Here is a 25275-nt window from a genome sequence, read left to right as displayed (position 1 = left end):
CCTGTCAACACAATTAAAGACAAGTTCATTGTTGATCGCCTAATAAGGCCCCCTGTGTTTAAAGTTCAAATGGCTTAAATAATTCTGCTGCAACAGTAAATCAGTTCCACATCAAAGTTTATTTGCATTTTGAAATCAAACTTTTAGTCCTAGCAGTGACGTCATCTATACGGTACATTAGTTTACTAGTTTGAAACTAATAGCAGCAGATGTCAGACCATGAATACAATGGCTGCATCCGATATTACAGTAGAGGCGAAAAACAGTGTATGACAAAAAGGTATCCCAATTCACAGTCCTCAAGAGTACGGATGACCTGGTTCCGGCGTGATTCTGAAGTGCGCATATATGGACACTTTACTATTCCATGAGGCCAAGAAGAGAGGATTTATTAATGGCAGTGAAGCGACGCAATTGACTGGTAGATCACATGATAATGACAACATAGCAGATATAGTAGCCTATGCTATGTCCAGATTATTCATACTATCTAGAACATACTTTTTAGCTGTGAAGTAATTAGCCTACTTATAGTTCCTATAAGAGAGTATTGGATGCAGCCAGTCACTATGTAACATAATTGCATATTACTTTTGACCAGTAGGTGGCGCTGACGTGTTCAGTGTTTGTGACAATTACACACATCAAGTTTGGTGTCAATATCTTTCCAGAGATACCAACCCAATCTCACAGAAATTTATATGTATTGTTCGAGGTGGCTAAGTCGCATGAATTCATAAAATTGTTCAAAAAACGTCATCAGGAAGGACCATCCCTAACCCCGCCCCCAAACCTTCCCATCACTGGGGTCTAAACAAATCTAAGAATAAGCCCCCTCATAAAATACGTACGAATTTGCTGTGAGATTGCTTTGGAGATACAGTCTCAGATGCAGTTTGTTTTTATTCCATCAAATTCGTTGATGGGGTATACGAAAATTGTTTTCTCTATCAACATAAAATACATAACTTTTGCCGGCATGGTCCAAAGATGATCTGTCTCGAATTTGGTGAAAATTGGACAAACGGCCTAGAAGCGTGAAAAACTAGTTTTATGTAAGAAAATCAAAATGGTGGACAGGATTGGTGTCTGTTCTCGGCATGACCCATCTATTAAAACCAGGGCCCGTATCCCTAAAGATTCTGAGAATCCTCTCAGAGAGCTCCTAACTTAACCTAAAAATTCCTTGCCAGGAGTTTTAGCTTAGAAGTGATTCAAGAACATTTTCAGTGAACTCTGAGCAAGGAATGGATGGAAAATCCTATCTTAGTGAGGAGGTGTGGTTGACCCCGTTGCTAGGTATGAGTCATCATTTCAAAAGCCGTGATTGGTTGATCCTACAAGTTTGATGAAAATGAACTTTTGGTGATAATGAGCAAAGGATGTACCCTCAAATCAATAAACATAATTATACACTCTAATCTTATGCAGACTGTAATTGTAAATAATATTTCACATTCAAGAAAATATCTGGAAAATGAATAGTAAGCTGTAGGGGTTATAGCCTAACATTAGAATCTAAAATATGTGAAAACTTAAGCTCATTACACCCTGTTCAAATAATGATTCGTGTCTTATTTGCTCATATTAATATCCTAGCTGGCATATTTTGTACTTTCACTCCCATATGGACCCCATTGAAAACAAGATGGCCTATCTCAAGGGGCTGTCCTTAATGAAGTAGAAATTACAACGTTACAACTCAGTGTGGTCTTAACGAGGGTAACACGGCTCAGCTTTTATCAATGTCTGTGATTGCTGGCTGGTCTATTTATGAAGGCTTGTTAAAAAATAAAATAACAAACATGATTCCTGCACGATCCAATCTGTAGCATCTCAATAATTCCCTGTCATCCAGTGTTTGCAGGACATCTCTCCTGCCTCCTCTGTTGGCCATTTTGTGCAGCTGCTTAGGGGAACTCCTAAGCCACTAAAAGTCCTCTTCCCTGCTCTTAGCAGATCTCGCCTTAGGAGCCCTTTTAAGCGCTAGGAATCTTGAGGAATAGCTTTTATATTAACTGGGATTTTCGTGTCACTTTTAGGGGAAATTCTAAGAAAACGTCATGACTCTGAGAATTTTCTTAGAATTTGGCCGCTAGGAGCCACTTTTTGCACAAAAATTCTTTAGGGATACGGGCCCAGATTTCTATGTCAACATGCTCATTATGTTAGTTTGACAAAGGTTTTCTATGACTTACTTGACTAATTAGGCTTAAGGTTTTTCCAGGATTATCAAGAAAATCTGTTTTTCTGTTGATCTGTCTCAACTCTAGAAATCAATCTGAATGTCTTAGGAACTTTTCAGGAACCACATAAAAAAATGCATTGGCAATTTTTTTTAGTAGCTCCCTAGAACACTGGAACACCATAACAACCATCCCAGATAACAAAAAAATATGGTTTAAGAACATTTTGCTGATGTTCTTATTAGCTGTTTTTTGTATTTTTTTTTTGGTATGTGAGCGTTAGAAAGAACATTAAGAAAACATTCAATTTTAACACTTTGCAAACATTATTGGAATGTTACTTTTTAGTTACATTCTGAACCAAGTAGTAGACGAATGTTCAACTAAAACGTTTCAGGAAAAAATGTGCCATGAACGACGTATAAATACTGTTCTTGTGCTAACGTTTTGATAACTTTTTAAAGACCAGGGCCCGTATCCCTAAAGAATTTTTGTGCAAAAAGTGGCTCCTAGCGGCCAAATTCTAAGAAAATTCTCAGAGTTATGACGTTTTCTTAGAATTTCCCCTGAAAGTGACACGAAAATCCCAGTTAATATAAAAGCTATTCCTCAAGATTCCTAGCGCTTAAAAGGGCTCCTAAGGCGAGATCTGCTAAGAGCAGGGAAGAGAACTTTTAGTGGCTTAGGAGTTCCCCTAAGCAGCTGCACAAAATGGCCAACAGAGGAGGCAGGAGAAGCCTTCATAAATAGACCAGCCAGCAATCACAGACATTGATAAAAGCTGAGCCGTGTTACCCTCGTTAAGACCACACTGAGTTGTAACGTTGCAATTTCTACTTCATTAAGGACAGCCCCTTGAGATAGGCCATCTTGTTTTCAATGGGGTCCATATGGGAGTGAAAGTACAAAATATGCCAGCTAGGATATTAATATGAGCAAATAAGACACGAATCATTATTTGAACAGGGTGTAATGAGCTTAAGTTTTCACATATTTTAGATTCTAATGTTAGGCTATAACCCCTACAGCTTACTATTCATTTTCCAGATATTTTCTTGAATGTGAAATATTATTTACAATTACAGTCTGCATAAGATTAGAGTGTATAATTATGTTTATTGATTTGAGGGTACATCCTTTGCTCATTATCACCAAAAGTTCATTTTCATCAAACTTGTAGGATCAACCAATCACGGCTTTTGAAATGATGACTCATACCTAGCAACGGGGTCAACCACACCTCCTCACTAAGATAGGATTTTCCATCCATTCCTTGCTCAGAGTTCACTGAAAATGTTCTGGAATCACTTCTAAGCTAAAACTCCTGGCAAGGAATTTTTAGGTTAAGTTAGGAGCTCTCTGAGAGGATTCTCAGAATCTTTAGGGATACGGGCCCAGATCACTTTATTAACATTACTAGAAGAACGTTTGTTCTTAACCTTGCCCAGAACGTTCTGAGAATCTCATTTTAAACACAAGGCTTCCATTGCATAAGCTTTGAACCTCATCACTGAAATTGCTCAAGACCTAACTTCAACTAATCTGCTAGTTTTACTCAACTTTGTAAATCCAGCATACAAAGAGATGTCAGGTTATCTAGTGAAGTATTGATGTTTGTCCTTTCAACAGAGTCACTATAAGTGTTTGAGCTTTGGAATGTAGTTGATCTGCTTCCATACTGAACTCAGCGTGAGGGGTTTACTCAGCCTTGCTTTAGGGATTGTGTTTGCCAGCAAGAAAAATCATTTTGGCAGCTATAAGCTGTTTTTTTCCATGCAAAGGAGACTTCAGTGACCTTATCTCGACGGGAGGTTCCCTGTGATGAAAACTATTTAACACCGCCTCATCTGGAGAGAGCACTGGACTGCGCTGAGCTCTTTGGACCTCCTTGTAAGCAAATCGTCTTGAGACGGTAGGTCAATTAATTCCTCTTAAAACATTTTAGTTCTTATTCTGAGAATAAGAATATTCTGCCAGTGTGTCAGTCTTCCGCTGATGACTCTGTTTGCTCTCCACAGATGAACAGCATTAGTTTAGTCTGTTTCCTTCTGTGGACAGGAGCGTCTTCCTTCAAATTTGAGGAGTTGAAGCAATATGTCAACACTCATGAAGAGGAATTTATCGAGGTATTTCTTGGTTGGGATGTTATAGTTGTTCACTAATGTAAAGATTGCATATGATAACCGGTAATCTTGTGTCCAAACTGTGAGCTAAGAAAGCTCAGAAAGACAGCATCCATCTGTAGATCCTCGAATGGCATCTATGTGTCTCTTTATTGATGCATCTTATCTCTGCAGGAATGCAACACAGTCTGTTGCAGTCTGTTTCAGATGAAGTTGTTTATTTAAACTCCACATAAGAAGACACAGAATTGCCAAGACTCTTTTCTTTGAAGATTTAATGTGGTTAGCAAAGGATGTTGATGAAGGAAATAGATTTTTACTGAGATTCCTTTTTAAAATTCAGTTCCTAAATTTGAGATATATATATATATATATATATATATATATATATATATATATATTTTTTTTTTTTTTTTTTTTTTTTCAATCAAGTTTAAAAATGAATAATATAATTAATGTAAATAGGCTAATTAATAACCGTTGTACACACAACATATGGAGTATTTTCAGAAACATTGCATAGCCTATTTGTAATCCATATAATGTGTATGAAATGCCACCTGTAAAAACTATTTTGTCTGTTTTAGACACTGAGAAAGTGGGTCGCTGTGGAGAGCGACTCCAGTGATGTTACAAAGCGAGCCGATTTGCACAGAATGATGGACATGACTGCAGAAAAACTCCGGCTCATTGGAGGAACCGTGCAAATGATCGACGTCGGAACGCAGGCGGTGAGATCATGCATCCACACACTCATGCTCATGAACTTTAGTGTCTTCATTTAGGACAGCTCGACTATTCATTACTTAAAACGAGATCAACCATCAAAGTTAAAACTTCAGTTAATCTCTTTTGCAGTCTCCTAACGGAAGCACAATTGCCCTGCCAAAAGTGGTCACAGCTCAGTTTGGCAGTGATCCCAGTAAACGCACGGTTTGCGTATACGGTCACGTGGACGTCCAGCCAGCCAAGAAAGAAGACGGATGGGCAACAGAACCTTATGAGCTGACTGATATCGATGGTAACCCTGTCACCTGTTACTTCAATTGAAAGTTTTTAGCTTCGATGTTTAAATGTCTTGCTTTCTCAAAACTCAAATAATCACTTTATATAATCACTATGCTTCATAGCTGTGATTCATTTAGCCAAATATTTGCCAGTAATTGTAGATAGGCTATTGAATGAAACCTTTACATTTAAAGTCGTCATGAAATGGAAGCTGCGATAATCTTTTCTTCCCTATTGTGACCTTTATCCGAGTGAAACAGCTTATGGAACAAGAACAAATGTAGGGCGGGGCTTAATTTTGTCCATTGGGAATTGATTGGATGGTTGTGGTTTGCTATTGGTGGATCTAATGTGAGTGACAGGTTGCCCCGCCCTCTCGCCAGTAAACACATCATAGTAGTAGAGATGTCGCTGCAAGAGGGAGGAGTTACTTTGATTAAAGATTACAAAGCATATTAATAATAATGAAGTCCATGGATAAATTATTTATAGTAAATACTGCAATATTTCCTTTAAAAAATGTGTCGATTTTTATTTCATGGTGATTTCAAAGGTTTTTGGCCTGCAAGAAAATCAGATAATATGTATAGTTTACTCCTAGGAAATCTATACGGAAGAGGAGCATCTGATAACAAAGCACCAGTGTTGGCCTGGATCCACACGGTAGAGGTCTACAAGGCCCTTAACATTGTAAGACAGGTTGAAATGAAATTAAATGTTATAATTCTTCAAATGCAACATGTTGCTATCGACTTTTTGCCCAGAGTTTGAAGTTCAAACTGTGTCCTACAGGACCTGCCTGTCAATGTTAAATTCATCATTGAGGGAATGGAAGAGACTGGCTCTAATGGCCTAGATGAAATGATTGAGGACCAGAAAGACATTTTCTTCTCAGATGTAGATTATATCATCATCTCTGACTGTGTTTGGCTCAGCAAACGACCCGCGCTGACTTACGGAACCAGAGGCAACTGCTACTTCTTTGCCCAGGTACCGAAATTAAACCATTCAGATGCTCTTCATGTGCCATGACCAGATATTTTTAGTTTTTACATTTACATTTTTTCTTTTAGCAGATGCTTTTATCCAAAGCGACTTACAAATGAGAACAATAGAAGCAGTTAAACTATATAGTATATATATATATTTTTAAATATCTTATCATATTTTATACATGTGTATGTGGCTTAAGCCTTGTATAATGTAAAAAATCTGGGTACGATCGTTATGGTGCGGATCAAATTTACCCTAATTGGATTCAAAACAGTTCGCCAAAAATCGCACTATGAAAAAAAAACAGGTAAAAATGTTTAACATTAATAGTTCTCAAACATTACAAAAAACAAACAAACACGAGAGCATAAAAACTGGATTTAACAACTATGAAAAATTTGGGTCAAATTGACCCACAAATAGAAATTTTATACGGGCAATCCACAACACAGAGTGTCGAAACTTTGCATGAGAAAAAGTCACAAAATATCAAGAAAACAAATCCATAAGTTAACCAGTATTGACATGCAACCAGTGTTGGGTGTAACTCATTACTAAGTAATTAAATTATTTTTAAGGGATAACTCTTAATTTTTCTGTAATTTAATTACAGTTACTTCTGATGTAACTGCATTAAATATTGTATAGACTAGAATAATTCTATATAAAAACAACATCATGGTTTTAACATCAACATTTAATGACTGATGTTAAAATGCATGTTTTTAATGTAATCTCTCATTTACTTTAGTCAGTTCAAGAATAATTTATGCAAATGACTTTTATATTATTTATTTGAATTAATTAATTAGTGAAATACTTTTTAGAGAGAGTATTTAATACAGTAATCTAATTACACTGGTGAAGATGTAATAACTACCTAGTAATTAATTACTTTTTTAGAGTTACCCAACACTGCTTGCAACATAATATATTAAGTTTGTCTGCATCCTGTCAGTTGCTTTGTTTCATTTATGATCTGAAGTATTTTTGATTAATGGTTATTTCTTAATTAATAGCAATGTTCCTTAAACGTGTTTGTTTCTTAATGGTGGTATAGGTGGAGGGACCGAAGAAGGATTTGCACTCTGGAGTTTATGGAGGAACAGTAATAGAACCAATGACAGACCTGATCGGCATCTTAGGTGCTTATTAACACATTCGGCTCTTTAGTATTTCACCAGCTCATTATCAATCATCAGTTATCAAGGATTTTTTTTACACAGACAAACTCATCAGCCCTAGCGGGGAGATCCTCATTCCCGGCATTAGGGAAGCAGTCGCACATCTTTCCGATGAGGAATGGAAGATGTATCAAGACATTGAGTTTGACTTGGAGAGCTACAAGAAAGAAATCGGCATGGACAAGCTGATGTATTCTAACAAGGCAAGGAAAAAGATGGCAGTTTTTAAAGACGGCATGAAATGGAAGTTGCGATAGACTTTTCCTCCTTTTTTTGTTATGTAAATCTGAGTGAAACGGCTTCTCAAATGAAAACAAATGTAGGGCGAGGCTTGATTTTGTCCATTGGAAATTGATTGGATGGTTGTGGTTTGCTATTGGTGGATCTCATGTGAGTGACAGGTCGCCTCGCACTCATGCCAGTAAACACATCATTGTAGTAGGGATGTCGCTGCAAGAGGGAGGGGATGTTATTTTGATTCAAGATTATGAGGCGCATAATAATGATGTGCAATATATAATAAACACTAATAATAAACACTGCAAATTCCATAAAAAATAAGAATTGTCCATTTTGATTTCATGGTGACTTTAAGGCATAGTTCACCCGAAAATAATAATAATTTACTTTATAATTCCAAGTTTTCTTGAGTCATATGACAGCTTTGTGATAGGTTAGTGTTTTAATTTAGAAATTCATGCTATATTGTTCTTTAATCCCATCAGGTTGACTTACTCGCTCATCGATGGCGTCACCCAACCGTGTCTATCCACGGCATAGAGGGCGCTTTCTCTTCATCTGGCACCAAGACTGTCATACCGGCCAAGGTCATAGCTAAGTTCTCCATTCGCCAGGTACCTAAAATGGATCCAGCCACGGTTGAAAAACAGGTGAAAGCAGATAAATCTCATTTTAAGATGTAAATCCAATTCTTCACACTCTCTTTAAGAGCTAAATATGATCTTTTCAACCCTAGGTGACAGAATATTTACGATCAGTGTTTGCTAAACGCAAGAGTCCCAATAAACTCAACGTCACCATGGTTATTGGAGCCAAACCTTGGCTGGCTGATCCCACCCATCCATTATTTGAAGCCGGAAAAGCAGCGGTCAAGAGAGGTCCTGTGCTGTACAATCCCTAATTTTCACTCTTCACATATTTTTCTCCACAAAAAGAAATTGTGAAGCATTGACATCTGCTCTCAAAAAGCACGGCAAATGATGTTATTAATTACAGAGTCTTTAACTTTTGCCTTTTGTTTGGATTTTTAAAATACTGTTGCAGTTATAAGCAACTGAGAACTTGTTGAATTTTTTTATGGAGAAAGTGCAAGGGAAAAAAATACTTCTAGAACCACAAACATTTGTGCATTTAATAATATAAAATGATCAAGGGAGTAATGACGTCACGACGTACTTCTCTCCTGTAGTTTTTGGCACAGAGCCTGACTTGATCCGTGAGGGAGGCACGATTCCCATTGCCAGAACATTTCAGGATGTAACAGGCAAGAGCATCATTATGCTTCCCATCGGAGGCTTTGACGACGGCCTTCATTCACAGAACGAGAAGATAAGCAGGTAACTAGATCTTCTTTAATCTGCTGAAGTGCTTTTCTTTATGCAGATACATTTGTTGTTTTATTTTTATTTTTCAGATACAACTACATCGAGGGAACCAAGCTGTTTATTGCCTACCTGAATGAAGTGTCCCAGATCAAGAAGTACTGACCAGATTATGTGAAGCTCTTTCTGGGAAGAGTGCTTGATACCACTGTGCTTCATCTACTGCTGTTCTCTGTAACATACAAATATTACCATTACGTGTTGGTTGAATCGCCTACTAATAAATATATTTCTTTTAATTGATACATATTTTGCCTGTTGACAAAGATTTATGTTGCTGGTAAATTAAACAAATTATGTTATGCAATGTATGTGTGCAGTGATTTTATTTGCATACGGTATCTAAAATTAATTCATGAGGCATATATGCTACATCTTATTACATTTTATGATGGCAGATTGAATACCATTCGGCTCATTACCACCGTCAATAGGACTTTTAAATCTACTTATTATAGTGAAAAAACAAAACTCAAATTCATAAATCCTTTGTCTTTAAAAATTCCAGAACATATTTTAATGTTTCAGATATTTTCTCCAAGAAGAGTGGAAGAGTGAGTGGCTGTTGAAAAGGTGGTTACACTAATTTTCCATTTAATTCCTTCTTTTCATTAACATATGGCACACATTCAAATAATAAATACTACAGATATTCTACATACTTCACATAATCCATCCAGATGTTTTCCTATTATATGAAGATATGCATTCAACCCACAATGGCCAAGTCTGATGTATGTCTAGTGACTTGTATTCTGTAATTTAATGTTCTGTTAAAACAGGAAATGCTTTGAGAACATTTTAGAGTTGCCAGATATGTATTAGTTTCTTATGCCTTTGTCAATAAACGTCCCAACCACATTTGAGCATTATTTTAATTAAAAACATAAACTTTAATGCAATCACTGTGAATTAAATCATCTGAAGATGATGCATGTGATCGTTTGACACGTTTTAAAAGTTTTCAGAATAATGTATTTGAACATTTTTTGAAACAATCCAGGTGAATATAACACAAGTACAATTACATAAATATAAATCAAATAATAATCAAAAAGTAAAAGCAAAGTATAATAACAAAATCTAATGCAGCCTATCATTATGTCGTTTCTCTAAATAAAACAAGCGATTTGCTGTATTTCAGTGGATCTGGCAACCCGGGCTGTCAGCGCTCAGTCAAGGAACTCGTTAGTAATGTGGCTTCAAAATCACACCGATGCTTGATCACAACTAGTCATTTATTAGGTGACGGTGTTATTCAGCGGCTAATTAAAGTATTGAAATTAATTACTGGAAGCACTGTTCCGGTTTAAGCGTAAATATCGATTTATCGACCTGCGCAGAATAAGGCCAGACATACTCTCAGGTAAGACGATATTGCACATGTGGGGCTTAAATGCTCTTTTTATATTTTTAAATGCATTTTATTGCAAACATACTGTGATTGAATAACCACTAACATATTTGCACTGCTGCCAGAAGTGTTTGTATTTATTAAAATATTTAGTTTAAATGTGTCGCTAGTCGGCTAATGCTACTGACTGTTGTTTATGTTTTGGTGAAAGCGTCATATCAGCTGACAGTCAAATTATTTCAGGTTAATACATTTATTTGCTATAAACTAACTTATTATGGCTGAGGTTATTGGTATAAGGCCTGCTTGATAAACTACACAGTTATGTAGCATAGCACGCATGTCACTATAAACATTTGATGTGGAATGCTTTAATAATGCTGCCAGATTTGCATTGCACTATTTAAGTGACTTTTAAATGCAGATCTGACACAGAAACGTACTGTGAATTTTTCAAATAATAAAGGCAAGGCAGTATTCATATCTCATGCATACAGTATTGGTCAAGCGTTTTGAATTATTAAGTTTTATTACGTTGTGAAATATGATGACAATTTGAAAGAACTGTTCTCTATACAATATATGTAAAAATGTAATATATTCCTGTGAAACAAAGCTGAATTTTCAGCATCATTACTCCAGTCTTCAGTGTCACATGGTCCTTCAAAAATCATTTTTAATATGCTGATTTTCTGCTTAAGAGACATTTCCTATTATTATTATTATCATCATTAATGTTGAAAAAAGTTATACTGCTTAATATTTTTGTGGAAACTGTAAAACACTAATACTCAGTAGTTTGGGCTAAGATTTATATATCTTATATATATATATATATATATATATATATATATATATATATATATATATAGTTATATATATAAAACTGATCAAAAGTGACAGTAAAGGCATTATAATGAAGAACAATTATTAATAACTAAGAGCTGATAATAATTGAGTGGCAAATCAGCATATTAGAAGGATTTCTGAAGGATCATGTGACACCGACTACTGGAGTAATGATGCTGAAAATTCTGCTTTGCATTACAGGAATAAATTACATTTTATAAATATATTCAAATACTAAACAGCCAGTTTAAATTGTATTCAAATTTCACAATATTATTATTATTTTTTTAAATGAATGCAGCCTTGGTGAGCATTTTAGAGACTTCTTTCAAAACCATTAAAACATCTTAATTATTCCAAACTTTTGACTGGTGTATGTATTGAAAATAAATGAGATGCAGTTTAAATGATCGCGCTCTAACTAACTTGAGTAGGCAGGTCCAAGTCTCCATAAAGTGAGAAATGACATGACCAGCTGCCGTTCTGGTCTTGTTTACCGTTCTAGAAGCTCTGCCTCTCCGAGAGGCTTGAGTTGCACAGATGATCAGAGATCTTTGGCACCTGGATGCAACACTCTGAGTCGACGCTCCATGACGTGCTGTGAGACCATGTCGCTGCGGAACGTCACCAGTGATCTCCTGCACAGGCAGATCAGGGTGAGGGAACGTCTTTACCTTTTAAAAGTAGAGGACTTTAGTAAAATTATAAACATTTAAAGCAATAGTTCATCCAAAAAGAAAAATCCCCTTTTTATTTACTCACCCCCATGTTCTTCCATGTTGTTGTTTTGTTAATGTGGAGCACCAAAGGAGGCAGTCTGAAACCAGTTTTATAAAGAAATGCAGTACAAATGTCTTAGAGCGCTTGTAATGTTTGTCGATCCGTGTGTGCAGGAGAAGAGAGCGCTGGACTTCCAGAGGCACTATCATGTGACCGACCCGTTTATAAAGCGTCTGGGGCTGGAGGCCGAACTACAGGTGATTTATGAATGATTGTGTGTTAATACATATTTTTTACGTGACGTCATACACAGCGCCCACCTGAAGGGCAAAACAAGGGCAAGGTTTTCCTCTGAAATAAAATAAGTTTACGTTTTTTTATATTTTATTTTATTCCAAGTATCAAAAATGTTTTTTGATGGTTTTATTTTTAGTTAACGATAATAACCCTGATGCATTCTGCACACAAAAGTGAAAAGAACTTTTAAAAATCCAAGGCCAGTTTTTTTTTTTCCCAGGTTTGTACTAAGTACTAATCTACTGAGACTTAAAGGACCAAACTCAGCATACATCTGAATGATAATGCACACTATATGCAGGCAAGCATATGCAATATGCACCCAGAGTATGAATGCAGCTAAACTAAATGTAGTGTTTCCCCTAGAAAGCCCTTATAAAGAAAATGCTTAAAGGGACAGATCATCCTAAAATTAAAATTAAGTAATAATTTGCTCTTCTTTCTTTTAAGAACCACAAAAAGGAGAATTATTATATATATATTTTTTAAATGTTCAGTTCGTGCTCGTCCATATAATGGCAGTGAATAGCAACCAGCATCAAGCTTTTTAAAAGAATATGCAAAAGTATCACAGAATGATCCCATACGACACGTGCCGTATATTCCAAGTGTTCTGGAATACGATGAAAAACAAACCCAAATGTAATATATTTAATCAAAATCCTGACCTCGGCCGTTGGTCTTCTGTGCTTGAGCTGAAACGTTGAGCACACAAGTTGTGGGAAATCAGGATTAACAAACACGCGACATGAAATAGGACCTGTGTACCTTGAATATATACATTGTGTTCATCGCGTTCACATCTGTCAACTGTCATTCTGACTGTCATCAGACAAACGGAGTTCCGGTTCGGAGATATTTAACTCTCTGAAGAAAATACACTGATTCTTTTTTGGGATTTCTAGGCGTGCGTAATGTATTTGCCGGTTGCAATTCACTGCCATTGTGTGGACAAGCACAAGCTGTACATGTAAAAAAATTCTCCTTTTGTGGTTCATAAAAGAAAGAAGGGCATTAGAACAACACCAGGGTGAGTAAATGATGGCTTACTTTTCATTTTATAGTGAACTATATCTGAGTCAAACAGCTGGATCAAGAATTTAGGGCGGGACTGTTATGGTTTGCTATTGGTTGATCTCGTGTGAGTGACAGGTTGTCCCGCCCTCGTGTCTGTAAACACGTCATCAGAGAACAGATGTTGCTGCAAGAATGAGTTATTTGTGCACGGATAAATCATTTTTAATAAATACTGCAATAGTCCTTTTTTTTATTTTTTATTTTTTTTAAGAATTGTCGATTTTGATGCAGTTTGATCTCATGGTGACTTGAAAATAGTACTAAAAATACAAAAACATTTATTTTAATGCTAATTCTTGAATATATATATATATACCCTTACAACTCAACAGTCTGTTTTTGCTGCTGTATCTTTAAGATTCACTGTATAAACACCTCTTCATGTGTGAAATGAGTAATGCTGCGCTCACACATGAGCCATTTTGTATATATTAGGATTGCTAATATATTTTAGCGCTGAGTTATTGTCTCTGCTTTCAGGGTCACTCTGGCTGTGTCAACTGTCTGGAGTGGAATGAGAAAGGAGAGTAAGTTCTGTTGTAAAACCCAGTTTGCTGTATTTCACAGTGTCTCTTCATAAACTCATTTGGCTTGTTCCTTTCTAGTCTCCTGGCCTCAGGTTCAGATGATCAGCATGCCATCATCTGGGATCCCTTCCGGCACAGGAAGCTCATCACTATGCACACAGGACATGCAGCTAACATCTTCTCAGTCAAGGTGAAGCCCACGTCAGGTTTCTGCTTTTTCAGTCAGTGTCTTGTAAATAGGCCACAATGTGTATTCTTAATGAACGTGTGTGTTTGCAGTTCCTCCCTCACTCCGACGACCGAATCTTGATCACAGGAGCCGCCGATACCAAGGTGCACGTGCACGACTTGACGGCGAAGGAGACCATTCACATGTTCTCAGACCACACTAACCGTGTCAAACGGATCGCAACGGCTCCCATGTGGCCCAACACCTTCTGGAGCGCAGCTGAGGACGGCATCATTAGGTAGGGCGAGTTGAAGTCTCTGCCTCAGACGTGCTTGAGTTCGTGAGCTGATAAAAGCGAATAATTGCATTAAATAAAAAATGAAAATAAATAAATGGGGCTGCATGATAATTAGGATAAAGCTCAGTGCAGTGCTCAGTTATCAAATCAAAATGCTGCAATATGATTAAATAACTGTATAGGCTGATGCGCTACATGTTTCAGAGTGAAGCACGCAAAGCATTTCAGTATTATAATTATCAATATTATTTTTTATTTTACAGAACAATTGTAATGTACAACAGTATTATATTTGTATTAAAATGATATTTTTATAGAGTTAAACCATACTACTATTTAGTGATGTAGTACTCGAGTCGAGACCGATCTCGAGACCGATTTCTGCTTTCTCGGACTCGTCTCGGACTTGTTCCTTCAAAGACTCGGTCTCGACCCTTCAAAGACTCGGTCTCGACTCGGTCTCGACCCTTCAAAGACTCGGTCTCGACTCGGTCTCGACCCTTCAAAGACTCGGTCTCGACTCGGTCTCGACCCTTCAAAGACTCGGTCTCGACCCTTCAAAGACTCGGTCTCGACTCGGTCTCGACCCTTCAAAGACTCGGTCTCGACTCGGTCTCGACCCTTCAAAGACTCGGTCTCGACCCTTCAAAGACTCGGTCTCGACTCGGTCTCGACCCTTCAAAGACTCGGTCTCGACCCTTCAAAGACTCGGTCTCGACTCGGTCTCGACCCTTCAAAGACTCGGTCTCGACTCGGTCTCGACCCTTCAAAGACTCGGTCTCGACCCTTCAAAGACTCGGTCTCGACTCGGTCTCGACCCTTCAAAGACTCGGTCTCGACCCTTCAAAGACTCGGTCTCGACTCGGTCTCGACCCTTCAAAGACTCGGTCTCGACTCGGTCTCGACCCTTCAAAGACTCGGTCTCGACTCGGTCTCGACCCTTCAAAGACTCGGTCTCGACCCTTCAAAGACTCGGTCTCGACTCGGTCTCGACCCTTCAAAGACTCGGTCTCGACTCGGTCTCGACCCTTCAAAGACTCGGTCTTGACTCGGACTCGGCATTGGCGGTCTCGTCCCCATCACTACTACTATTACTACTACTCATATTTTATTATTATTATAATATATTATAATTATTATCGGCAACATCAGAGAAACGTGAACATGCGAATGTGTCGTGAAATTATTGAAATGTTAACTGAATCTTTGGGGTAAATGTCTAAGCCAGGGAATCTTAAGGGATTCGGATGACAAAAAGTTTGGGAATCCCAGGTCTAATGCATACCAGTGTTCATTTAGTGTCATTAATATACTATTATAGTTTTTATTAATATTTGTAATAAATTTTTATTTATATCTTCATTTTAGTTTTTAGTTTTATCTTTTAATTTTAGTAAATTTAGTTATTTTTGCCTTAGCAACTAACTGAAAAAATAAGTGTTTTTATTTTATATCAGTCAACGTTTATTTTATTTCAAGTAACGGAAATTTTTTTTGATGGTTTTAGTTTCAGTTAACGCTAATAACCCTGATGCTGCACATAAAAGTGGAAAGAACATTTTTAAAAAATCACAAGTCGCATTAAAAAAATCTGGTGTTGTGGGTTGCGGTTTTTTGGGCTTATTTGAAAAAAATATGGTTGCTTGTTAGGAAAATCTGACAAGCAACTTTGTTTCTTTACATTTATGGTAGCTGTTTTTTCCAGTACATTGATTGACACTGTTGCTCACAGCTAATAGCTAATCAGTGCAGTAATAAAAGTGCTGTAGCGTAATTCGTCCTCACACATCTCGCCCCCTCCTCCCCCTCATCGCATTCAACGCACAGGCATGTGACTTTATCCAAGCAATGATATGTGGCTATATTACAACTCTCCCTTAGTGCGCTTGTATAGCAAGCCGTTTTAGCTTAAATTGTACCCAGCGTTACTCGTCGTAATTGCATTTTTACTAGTAAGAATTCAATTAGAGAGCTCTACAATTCAATTCTTACTAGTAGCAATTACAATTAGAGAGCTCTCTAATTAAATTATTACTAGTAACAATTCAATTGTAGAGCTCCGTAATTAAAAAATTAATGGAAGTCAATGGAGACATATGATTAGTAAAAATTCATTTGTAGAGCTCTCTAATTGGAATTGGTACTGTTACTAGTAAGAATTGAATTAGAGATCTCTGTAATTGTAATTACTACTAGTAAGACTTGAATTGTAGAGCTCTCTAATTGAATTCTTACTAGTAAAAATGCAATTACGACGAGTAACGCTGGGTACAATTTAAGCTAAAACGGCTTGCCATACGCTTGTCTTTTCTCCTTTTCCATATCTGCACATATTCTGCTCACAGGTCACTGATCAGAGGATACTGTGTGCTATCACTTTCACTTTGTTGCAATTTGATGGTTTTTGTGAAATAACTTCTGTTTTTGGTTTTCAAACTCTGAGTGGTTTCAGTTTAATATGCTGCAGGCTCATTTATTGATAATAAATAATATAATGATATTGGGCTTGTTTTTGAAGCTGCGGTTACTTATTTGTCTTGCGCGAGTTGGCAACACTGGTGCTGACGTGCTGTTAGCCGTGTTGAATCTCGAGGGGATGGACACAAGCCTCCAGCTGAAGTTTAATCATATATGTTCTCCTTGAAGTTAAATAGGCTCATGGGAATAAGCTTATATGCCCTTGAAAACTGCATCTCCAGATGTTGTGTTGGCTGCAGGGTAGTATCGCCCATCGGGGAGCATGCAAATGCCCTGGCACTGAATGATGTTTGGATATGAAAGAACACAGCAGGTTTCTGGCTAGTGCCAAAGCTGACTGCCTCGCTGTCTTTAATGCTCTGCATGTAGAGGACACATGAACAGTAGGAAAATATGAGCTTTATGGTCACAATAGTGTCATTTCACTGTCAAAAAAAGGTCAATTGTAAATAGTGTAGGACGACTTGAGCAGGACATTTCTCAGGGATAAGTTTTTACTCAGTTTGTAGTACATTGTTATTCCTCTACATCAGCAAACGGTCAAACACGTTCGTCTAGCGTGTGTTTACATAGAAAAACAATGTAAAAGTAGCGCAGTGGAATGCAAAAACACATTCTGTATGGATGGACCCCTACACTTCTTGTAAAAGATTATTATAATCTGACACTAAAATGTAATAATTTTCTTTTAATAATATATCTGCCATATATAGACCATCAATACTCGCTTGCTTTACATTTTCAAGTCTGTTAACCATTTTATTTCCCTTCTACCCAGGCAGTATGATCTGAGAGAGAGCAGTAAACGCTCGGAGGTGTTAATAGATCTGACGGAGTATTGCGGGCAGCTTGTGGAAGCCAAATGTCTGGCGATCAACCCTCGTGACAACAACTACATGGCCGTGGGAGCGAACGGGCCTTTTGTCCGGCTCTATGACATCAGAATGATCCACAATCACAGGTGATTTTATTTGTATTATTAAAAGAATAATTAGAAAACAAACTGAGATGTGAGGCAGAATGTCCATACAAAAATAATACTGTTTAGCTCCAAAAATTATCAAAGGAACAGACAGACATTATTTGTTAACAATCTTCCCCTCTCAAATCTCATTCACCTCTGCTGTTATCAGTCAAGCTGTTAGTTTAGACACATTGCAGCAGGTTTGATGTTATTAGAACTGAACATTTGAAAAGTGCGGCAACAAATGAGATTTGAGACGTGGCAGATTATCATTCCTTTTCGCAAAAACAACATGACTGTGAGTAAACAATGACAAAATTAAACATTTTGGGTGGAATATTTCTTAAAATACTATTTTAAATGACTCTATTTTCCATAACATAAGTTGCATTAAAATTGCAATCACAAATAATGTAAGATAACGGTAAGTAAAATGAAATATATACAAACATTAAACACTTTAAATGTGTTTTAGTTTCCTTCACTCCACAACATATACTTAACAATTAGCAGTATTCAGACCTGATCTAGAATGAAAAATATAGGTATAAAACAAATTATATTGGCATTCATTATAAACAACATTTATAACAAACACCAAGCCGAAACTAATTTAATTAAGTGAAATTTTAAAAAATAAATGTTCTTGATGTTAATTGCATTATATAAGTCACTAATGCAAAGTACGTTTAATGTCATAAAAACAACTTATATTGGTTATATGGTTAACCATAATTATATGGTTATTATGGTCAACTTATATGGTTAAAGATCCATGTTCCTGTTATTATGATTATATTTCAGGGATGCTTTCTTTAGGGTGTAATGTTACATTCTTGTCTGCCTTCTAGGAAGTCAATGAGTCAAAGTACCTCAGCTGGTGTTCATACATTTTGCGACAAACGGAAATCGATACCGGATGGTGCTGGACAGTACTATGTCGCAGGTTTGTAGTCCGTATCATTGTGTTGCTCTCGGATGGAACTGTAAAAGTTCTGTGTTGGAAAAACCTGCTTTTACAGATATTTATCTCCGTTTGCAGGTCACTTACCTGTGAAGCTTCCTGACTATAATAACAGATTAAGAGTTCTGGTGGCAACCTATGTTACATTCAGTCCTGACGGTACTGAACTGCTGGTAAACATGGGTGGAGAACAGGTAATTAACTAGTGAGGTTTGCTGCTGATAGTTATTGAGTCTCCGTTGCCAGTGTGCGGCACTAAAGATGTTTTATGCACAGTTACGCATTACTGCTTCCTGTTTGCAGGTATATTTATTTGATCTGACGTTCAAACAGAGACCGTACACTTTTCTGCTGCCCAAAAAGTGCCACCCACCATCAGGTAAGCTGCGAATGCTGTCTTGGAATCAACTACAGTAGTCAACATTTGAAGTAGAGCAAAAAAGTTAATCAAAGTTGTCCTAAGACAAGAACGGGTATTGTTCAAAATTCATGTATAACTCTGATGAAAGGTTTTGACCCACTTCAAATGTTGACTACTGTATTTAATTAATAATTATAAATATATCAGTCAGTTTTATTGCATTTAGGATCATAATTAATAATTACTAAGGTTGCGCAATTTTTAACTAAATTGAGCTGAATAATGACACTTGTCTTTTTAAAGCTTATTTACAGCTGAAATTAATTTCATAATTAAGAACTTTGCAACATTAATACTGTTATTTTCTGTTTATCACTGTGAAGTTGCTTTGAAACTATTTGTATTGTAAAAAGTACAGAAATATGGCTTGACTTGATAATATAGCTAGAAAAATATGGACATATTCAAAAATATGTCAAAAAAGAAAAAAAAAGTCTTTAATTTTCTGCATTTGCTTCTTTCAGTCAAAGGAACTAGGAAAAGATGTTCCAAGTATACAAGTAGATGTATATTTTATGCAGTAAACATTTTGCAGTGATAAAGCAAATGAATTGATTAATTGAAACTTAAACTTGAAATTGATCAAACTTACAGGCACTAAATCTTTTTACTACTGAAGTTTAAATGAGAAAAGCTATTAAAACATTGAATCTCAATGAAGAACTAGTCCAATTGTTAGGATCGATAACAATTTTACATATATAACCTGGTTGTACTGGTCTGCTCTTGATTAATTGTTGTTCATGATGGGCATCTTCTGGCAGAGGTACAAAATGGAAAAACCACCAACGGTGTGTCCAATGGGATTCATCTTCCTGCAAGCCGCCTTAAACTGGCTAAATTGACCAGGTAACATTGATTCATGTGTGTTATGCCGACTGCATCTTTAATTATGTTTCCAACCAAAGTTGCGAATTCAACTTCTGACTGTCTCACTTACCTCAAACAAGGAGACTAGATTGTTCCTGGGAAATTGGCGCAAAATATGTGTAATAAAAATGGAAGTTGCTGCAATTGGAGATGCCACGGTGGCTCTTTTTACTAACTAAATACTGTCATGTTATCTTGCATTCGGATGTCTGGTGTTTGGGAAAGTTCTGGGAGGAAATTAAACCAAATCATTTTGATGACAGACTTTTGCTCAGGCATTTCAGAATGACCAAACCGACATTTGAGATGATTTGCAAAGCGATTGGTCCACTGGTTAGTCCCGTTATCCAATCATTTTAACATTAAGAGTTTTTGTTGTGCATTGAGGAATTTATTTGGTAAATGTGTTTCCATTGTAGTTTATGCACGTCTTATCGGATAAAAAAAAATTATCCGCCTCAATTCAGTGCATACGTTTTTTATGATACATTTTTGGATTTTATTCACATTTTGGTGTTTTTTTTAATGCAATATTCCAAGATTCGCATAAAAATAGGTGGTTGGAAACATGGCTATTGATTCTGTCGCTGTCCTGTTTATATGATGTTATTTCCCATTCATTTGTCACAGACTAGTTTGAGTTGCAGTAATTGTTGCTGTCTGTATTCGTGTCTCTGCATCAGTGGCTCCAGTGATCTTCCTCCTTATCTGGAGAGGATCAAGCAACAGGCCAATGAAGCGTTCGCGCAGCAGCAGTGGACTCAAGCCATTCAGCTCTACAGTCTAGGCCTCCATGAAGCCAGTCAAAATGCTATGCTGTATGGAAACCGTGCTGCTGCTTACATGAAACGAAAATGGTATGATAAATGCTTTTGATGCAAGAAGTGCTGCATGATTTGGTTAAAAAAAGCATCACATTGTGATTATTTTGACTTTGGAAACAGCACATCTCAGGTTGAAGAAGATGCACATGCCAAGTTTATATTTGTTTAATTACATCCAAAGTATTTGTGCTTTAAGGCAAGACACCACAGGTGAATAAGGTCAGATTTTAACTAATCAATATTACCATTCTTTCCCCAGTTGATTAATTAAAGTACATCGTGACAATTGTTTTGCATTACAATTTTTTTTTAGAAATTTTATGTTCAAATATATAAATTATCTAATTAAATATGCACCTTTCCAGAACAGAAATCCAGGCTCAAAATTCTTGTGTGTTTTTGTTGACATAATTAACAGGTACAGGGGGGATTTTTTTTAACACTCTTTAACACATAAATCCGAAAATACTGTCAATAAAACTAGGAATAAAACTGTAAAGTTTGGTGTGTGTAAAGCTGCTGAAGTGGAGATTTCTGACTCTGAAATCTACAGATGCAAATAAACAGTCCAAAAAAATAAACACTTAAAAGTGTATTTTGGTCGATTTCTTTCCACTAGTCTGACGTGTTATGGAAGCAAAATAGGCCAAAGTCTCAAATTGAGCAGTGCATGAAAAAACAATGGTTTTGCCTTGTAGTGTCTCGCTTTAATAATCAGTGTTTTAATGTGAAGAGCATCATGTGGCTTTGCTCTCGTCTCTGACAGGGACGGTGATCACTATGACGCGCTGCGAGACTGTCTTAAGGCCTTGTCCCTGAACCCAGGCCACCTGAAGGCGCACTTCCGTTTAGCGCGCTGCCTCTTTGAGCTCAAGTACATCGCTGAGGCCCTGGAGTGTCTAGATGACTTCAAGGGCAAGTTTCCAGACCAGGCGCACAGCAGCGCTTGTGACGCACTCGACAAAGACATCAAGGCTGCCCTCTTCTCAAAAACAGACTCCTGTAGGTTCTTGTCTTGTCTGTCTTGGATATTGTATTTTGTTTGTGGATGCATTTTAATAATAAGTATTCTGGATATTTTTCATGCATCTGATCTAGCTGATGACAAAAAGGGGAACAGCTCCATCCGCTTTCACAATTTCAGCCGGAAAGAGTCCATCCCGGAGGATGAGATCGTTCTCAGAGAGCGAAGCTTCGACTACAAGCATCGCTATTGTGGTCACTGCAACACGACCACTGACATTAAGGAGGCAAACTTCTTTGGAAGGTCAGTTTACTGACGCATTATTCCCCTCTAATGAATTAGGGCTGGGTGATATATTTAATACATATTAATAATAATTTTGTGATGATTTTAATGCATTTTTATTTCAGTTTCCTTAAGAATGTTTCAATACACTAGTTTCATGATTTAAAAGATGTTTTAATGGCATCTCTCATTTAAACTTCAGTTGCACACCTTGATTATTTGAACTAGATTTTTACTGTAATTTTTTTTCTTGCGTTACACATTTTGAATCTACTTGTCAAAAATGGTACCTGTAGCTCAAACAGTAAAAGCACAGCACTTGGAACACCAGGGTTGATTCTCAGGCAATACATGCAATGTTGAACGAATGCATTGTAAATCACTTGGATAAAAGCATCTGCCAAATGCATTTAAATGGCAAGTTTGCTGATTTTTAACCAGGTTTATATTGTTACAGTGTAGGTAGTATATTAAAACAATGTATTCTCTTTCTCCGTGTTACCTGCACCCAGATATCCCAGTTTAATTGTCAGCAAAAGTCTACAAAGCGCTGTCATTTTTGACAGTTTTTGTTAATTCTCCCTTTAATGTAAATCTATTGTCTATGCCTATGATGCATGATCTGAATATAAGACAACAGCACATGACTTGTTTGGTTGTCGCTCTACAGTAAAGGCCAGTACATTGTGAGCGGTTCAGATGATGGGTCATTTTTCATCTGGAACAAAGAGACAACGAACCTGGTGCGGGTCTTACAGGGGGACGAGTCTATAGTGAACTGCCTACAGCCACACCCCAGCTACTGCTTCCTGGCCACCAGCGGCATCGACCCCGTAGTGCGGCTGTGGAACCCGAGACCGGAGGTACGAACCGAATTTTTGTTTCATTATGACTGATGAATAAATGAATGCTAACAGTGACTGCATTTACATGCACCCTCATAATGCGATTATAATATTTTATAATGATTATAAAATATTGCAATGTCAGTTTTTTCCAACATCTAATGCATCTTGAGGCGAGACAAAGAACGATAAAGTACGTCAGACTGTTGATTGCACCAAAAGTGACTTCCAAACTTCTTTTCTCTTCCGTCTCTCCCGCACGGCCGACCGTCAGTCGGAGAATGAGAACTGTCGGGTGGTGGAGGACATGGAGAGTGCGGCCCAAGCCAACCAGCGGCGCATGAATGCGGATCCGCTGGAGGTGATGCTGTTGAACATGGGCTACCGCATCACAGGCCTGAGCAGCAGAGGAGCCGAGGGCTCGGATGAGGACGACAGCTCAGAGGGCCAGGTTCAGTGCCGCTCTAGCTAGAACGCACCCGTCCCACATTTGAGAAGGCGGCAAAGCACCTTAGAAATTTACTTTGCAATTTCAGTTCTTCAACATGATGCTGAGTGAATGAATGTTTGCCGCTCCGCACTATGCAGAAGTTTGGAGAAGTGGGAAACACAATCGCACAATCCAAGTGAAGTCAAAAGCACTTACAGATTAAAGTCTGCAAAATCATTTTAAAAAGCGCGCGCTAGAAGAGTGTTGGCACACCGTCAGATTAAAGCTTGTTTCCAAAGTCTCAAAGCGCTTGGGTCTTTCATATGTGGGGCTTGCTATTGGACACTGTTGACCATGAAATTCTCATTTTGTTTCTTTTCCCAATGAACTTAATCATCTTTATGAGCGCCTGAGGACAGTCAAATGAGTGTTATTATGTTTATAGGTCTGCAGCACTTTCTTTTGGAATATATTCTGGAAAAATAAATGTTTATGTTCGACCCAGACTTGCATTGTGAATGTTCATCAAGTCGTGGTTTGCTGGGACTGAAAATGTTTGTTGTTGATGATGATGCCTATTGTCAGATATTTTGGAAGGATTTGTAATTATTACTTTTTTTTTTACCTTTTTCTTCATCGGCACAAGCAGGACGTCTGACTGTTGCCCTTTCGTCTTCATTGATGAACCCAAAAAGAGATGATAAAACAAGAATAAGAGACTTATCACAAAGATTATAACTTGCTATGAGAAGAAGAGATTTATCTGCAGTTAAAAGAAACATAATTGGGTCTATTTTGGGATATGTGTTTTTGTTTCACTGTGTTCATTTTCTTTTGGGATTTTAGTACAGTTTAGTGCAACATGTAAAAAATAAATAACATTTCTGTTGTTACTGTCATGTTCCTTGGTGGAGTTTTTCCAAAAAGGAAAACATATTATTTGACTTAAACGTACTTTTGTTATCATCAGCGGTATGGCTTTTTAAAACACGGTAATAAAGCGACGGAGACAAACTAGTTCGCTCTCATTAAGGTGATGATACACAGGGCAACTTTTTTAGCAATGTTGCTGGGCAATGTTGCTGTCAACGGGCAACCAGGTGAGACACAGGGCCCACGACCGGTCTAAATTATCCAGATAGAAATGTATTGCCAATTTTCAATGGGAAAGTGCCCAAGCAACAATCGCTCGGCAAGATTGCCCAAAAAGTTGCCCTGTGTATCATCACCTTTAGAGTCAGTGGAGCCGTCGACACTAGAAGCGCCAGACAAACACACTGCACAGCTACTCCAGCCATGTCTCAAATAAAATTAATTTATTTACAGATATTATGTGTGATTTTTATTAATTTACTTATTTACTGATTGCTACATTAAAGCCAGCTCATGATGTCTCTGTCCTGCTTTTGTGTTAATCATATATTTAGGCCTACACATAAAATAACCCATGCAACTGATGGATTTCGGTTGGAAATAACAGGAACGTTTTCATTTCACTAAGGATAAAGTGTAGATTCAAGCTCACGCTGATTGTTTATGATCACATGCAGCTTCCAGTGTAGACGTGCTTCTCGTCTCGCAACTGATTGGATGCTCTGAAATGACGCAAATACACTCGCAGCCAAATCCCTGTGCGCTACTTTGATGAAGTTGTTACATTCACTTTCCCTTCTCACAATTAGTCAAAGTCTGTTTTTTTGCTGAATAGTTTGTTTTTTTCCTAAAGTATAATTCATTTCCTGTCATGTTGTGCCACAGACAGTGGAGAAAACACGTGTCCTCCAAAGGCCACCTGACCTACATACATTAATGAGGAAGGTGTA

At 37.3% G+C, this 25275-nt stretch overlaps 2 protein-coding genes across 3 annotated transcripts; both read left to right on the top strand.

Annotated features, from left to right (window-relative positions):
- The first annotated feature begins 3868 nt into the window (after positions 1–3868).
- On the top strand, positions 3869–9976 carry cndp1 (carnosine dipeptidase 1). Its single transcript, XM_079894257.1, has 12 exons — positions 3869–4098; positions 4205–4312; positions 4897–5040; positions 5168–5330; positions 5919–6007; positions 6110–6307; positions 7371–7455; positions 7537–7697; positions 8220–8384; positions 8471–8612; positions 8924–9071; positions 9149–9976. Exons 2-12 carry the CDS (start codon positions 4205–4207, stop codon positions 9219–9221), a joined length of 1476 nt encoding a protein of 491 aa, XP_079750383.1. The 5' UTR covers positions 3869–4098; the 3' UTR covers positions 9222–9976.
- Positions 9977–10261: 285 nt separating this feature from the next.
- Positions 10262–24775, top strand: wdtc1 (WD and tetratricopeptide repeats 1). 2 transcript variants are annotated; one of them, XR_013823668.1, is made up of 17 exons: positions 10262–10482; positions 11825–11975; positions 12213–12296; positions 13894–13940; positions 14019–14130; positions 14220–14407; positions 17664–17846; positions 18701–18795; positions 18892–19007; positions 19117–19192; positions 19999–20083; positions 20788–20961; positions 21695–21930; positions 22027–22195; positions 22848–23040; positions 23297–24424; positions 24688–24775. XR_013823668.1 is itself a non-coding variant. In XM_079894256.1 (16 exons), exons 2-16 carry the CDS (start codon positions 11910–11912, stop codon positions 23492–23494), a joined length of 2022 nt encoding a protein of 673 aa, XP_079750382.1. In that variant the 5' UTR covers positions 10262–10482; positions 11825–11909; the 3' UTR covers positions 23495–24775. The 2 variants fall into 2 exon arrangements, 1 of the variants encoding a protein (XP_079750382.1); XM_079894256.1 differs by having other exon boundaries at positions 23297–24775.
- Positions 24776–25275: the final 500 nt, after the last annotated feature.

The sequence above is a fragment of the Squalius cephalus genome (genome assembly GCF_949319135.1).
Source record: "Squalius cephalus genome assembly, chromosome: 15".
NCBI lineage: Eukaryota > Metazoa > Chordata > Actinopteri > Cypriniformes > Leuciscidae > Squalius > Squalius cephalus.
The sequence above is the reverse complement of the archived record's forward strand: the minus strand, read 5'-3'. Positions and strand labels throughout refer to the sequence as shown.

Bases quoted from the DNA above. Each gene is read 5' to 3' on its own strand.
- cndp1 (XM_079894257.1), top strand. From the start codon at position 4,205: ATGAACAGCATTAGTTTAGTCTGTTTCCTTCTGTGGACAGGAGCGTCT. The intron at 5,041-5,167 runs GTGAGATCATGC...TCTCTTTTGCAG, and splicing joins TCGACGTCGGAACGCAGGCG to TCTCCTAACGGAAGCACAAT. The intron at 6,308-7,370 runs GTACCGAAATTA...ATGGTGGTATAG, and splicing joins ACTGCTACTTCTTTGCCCAG to GTGGAGGGACCGAAGAAGGA.
- wdtc1 (XM_079894256.1), top strand. From the start codon at position 11,910: ATGACGTGCTGTGAGACCATGTCGCTGCGGAACGTCACCAGTGATCTC. The intron at 19,008-19,116 runs GTAATTAACTAG...TCCTGTTTGCAG, and splicing joins TAAACATGGGTGGAGAACAG to GTATATTTATTTGATCTGAC. The intron at 19,193-19,998 runs GTAAGCTGCGAA...ATCTTCTGGCAG, and splicing joins AAAGTGCCACCCACCATCAG to AGGTACAAAATGGAAAAACC.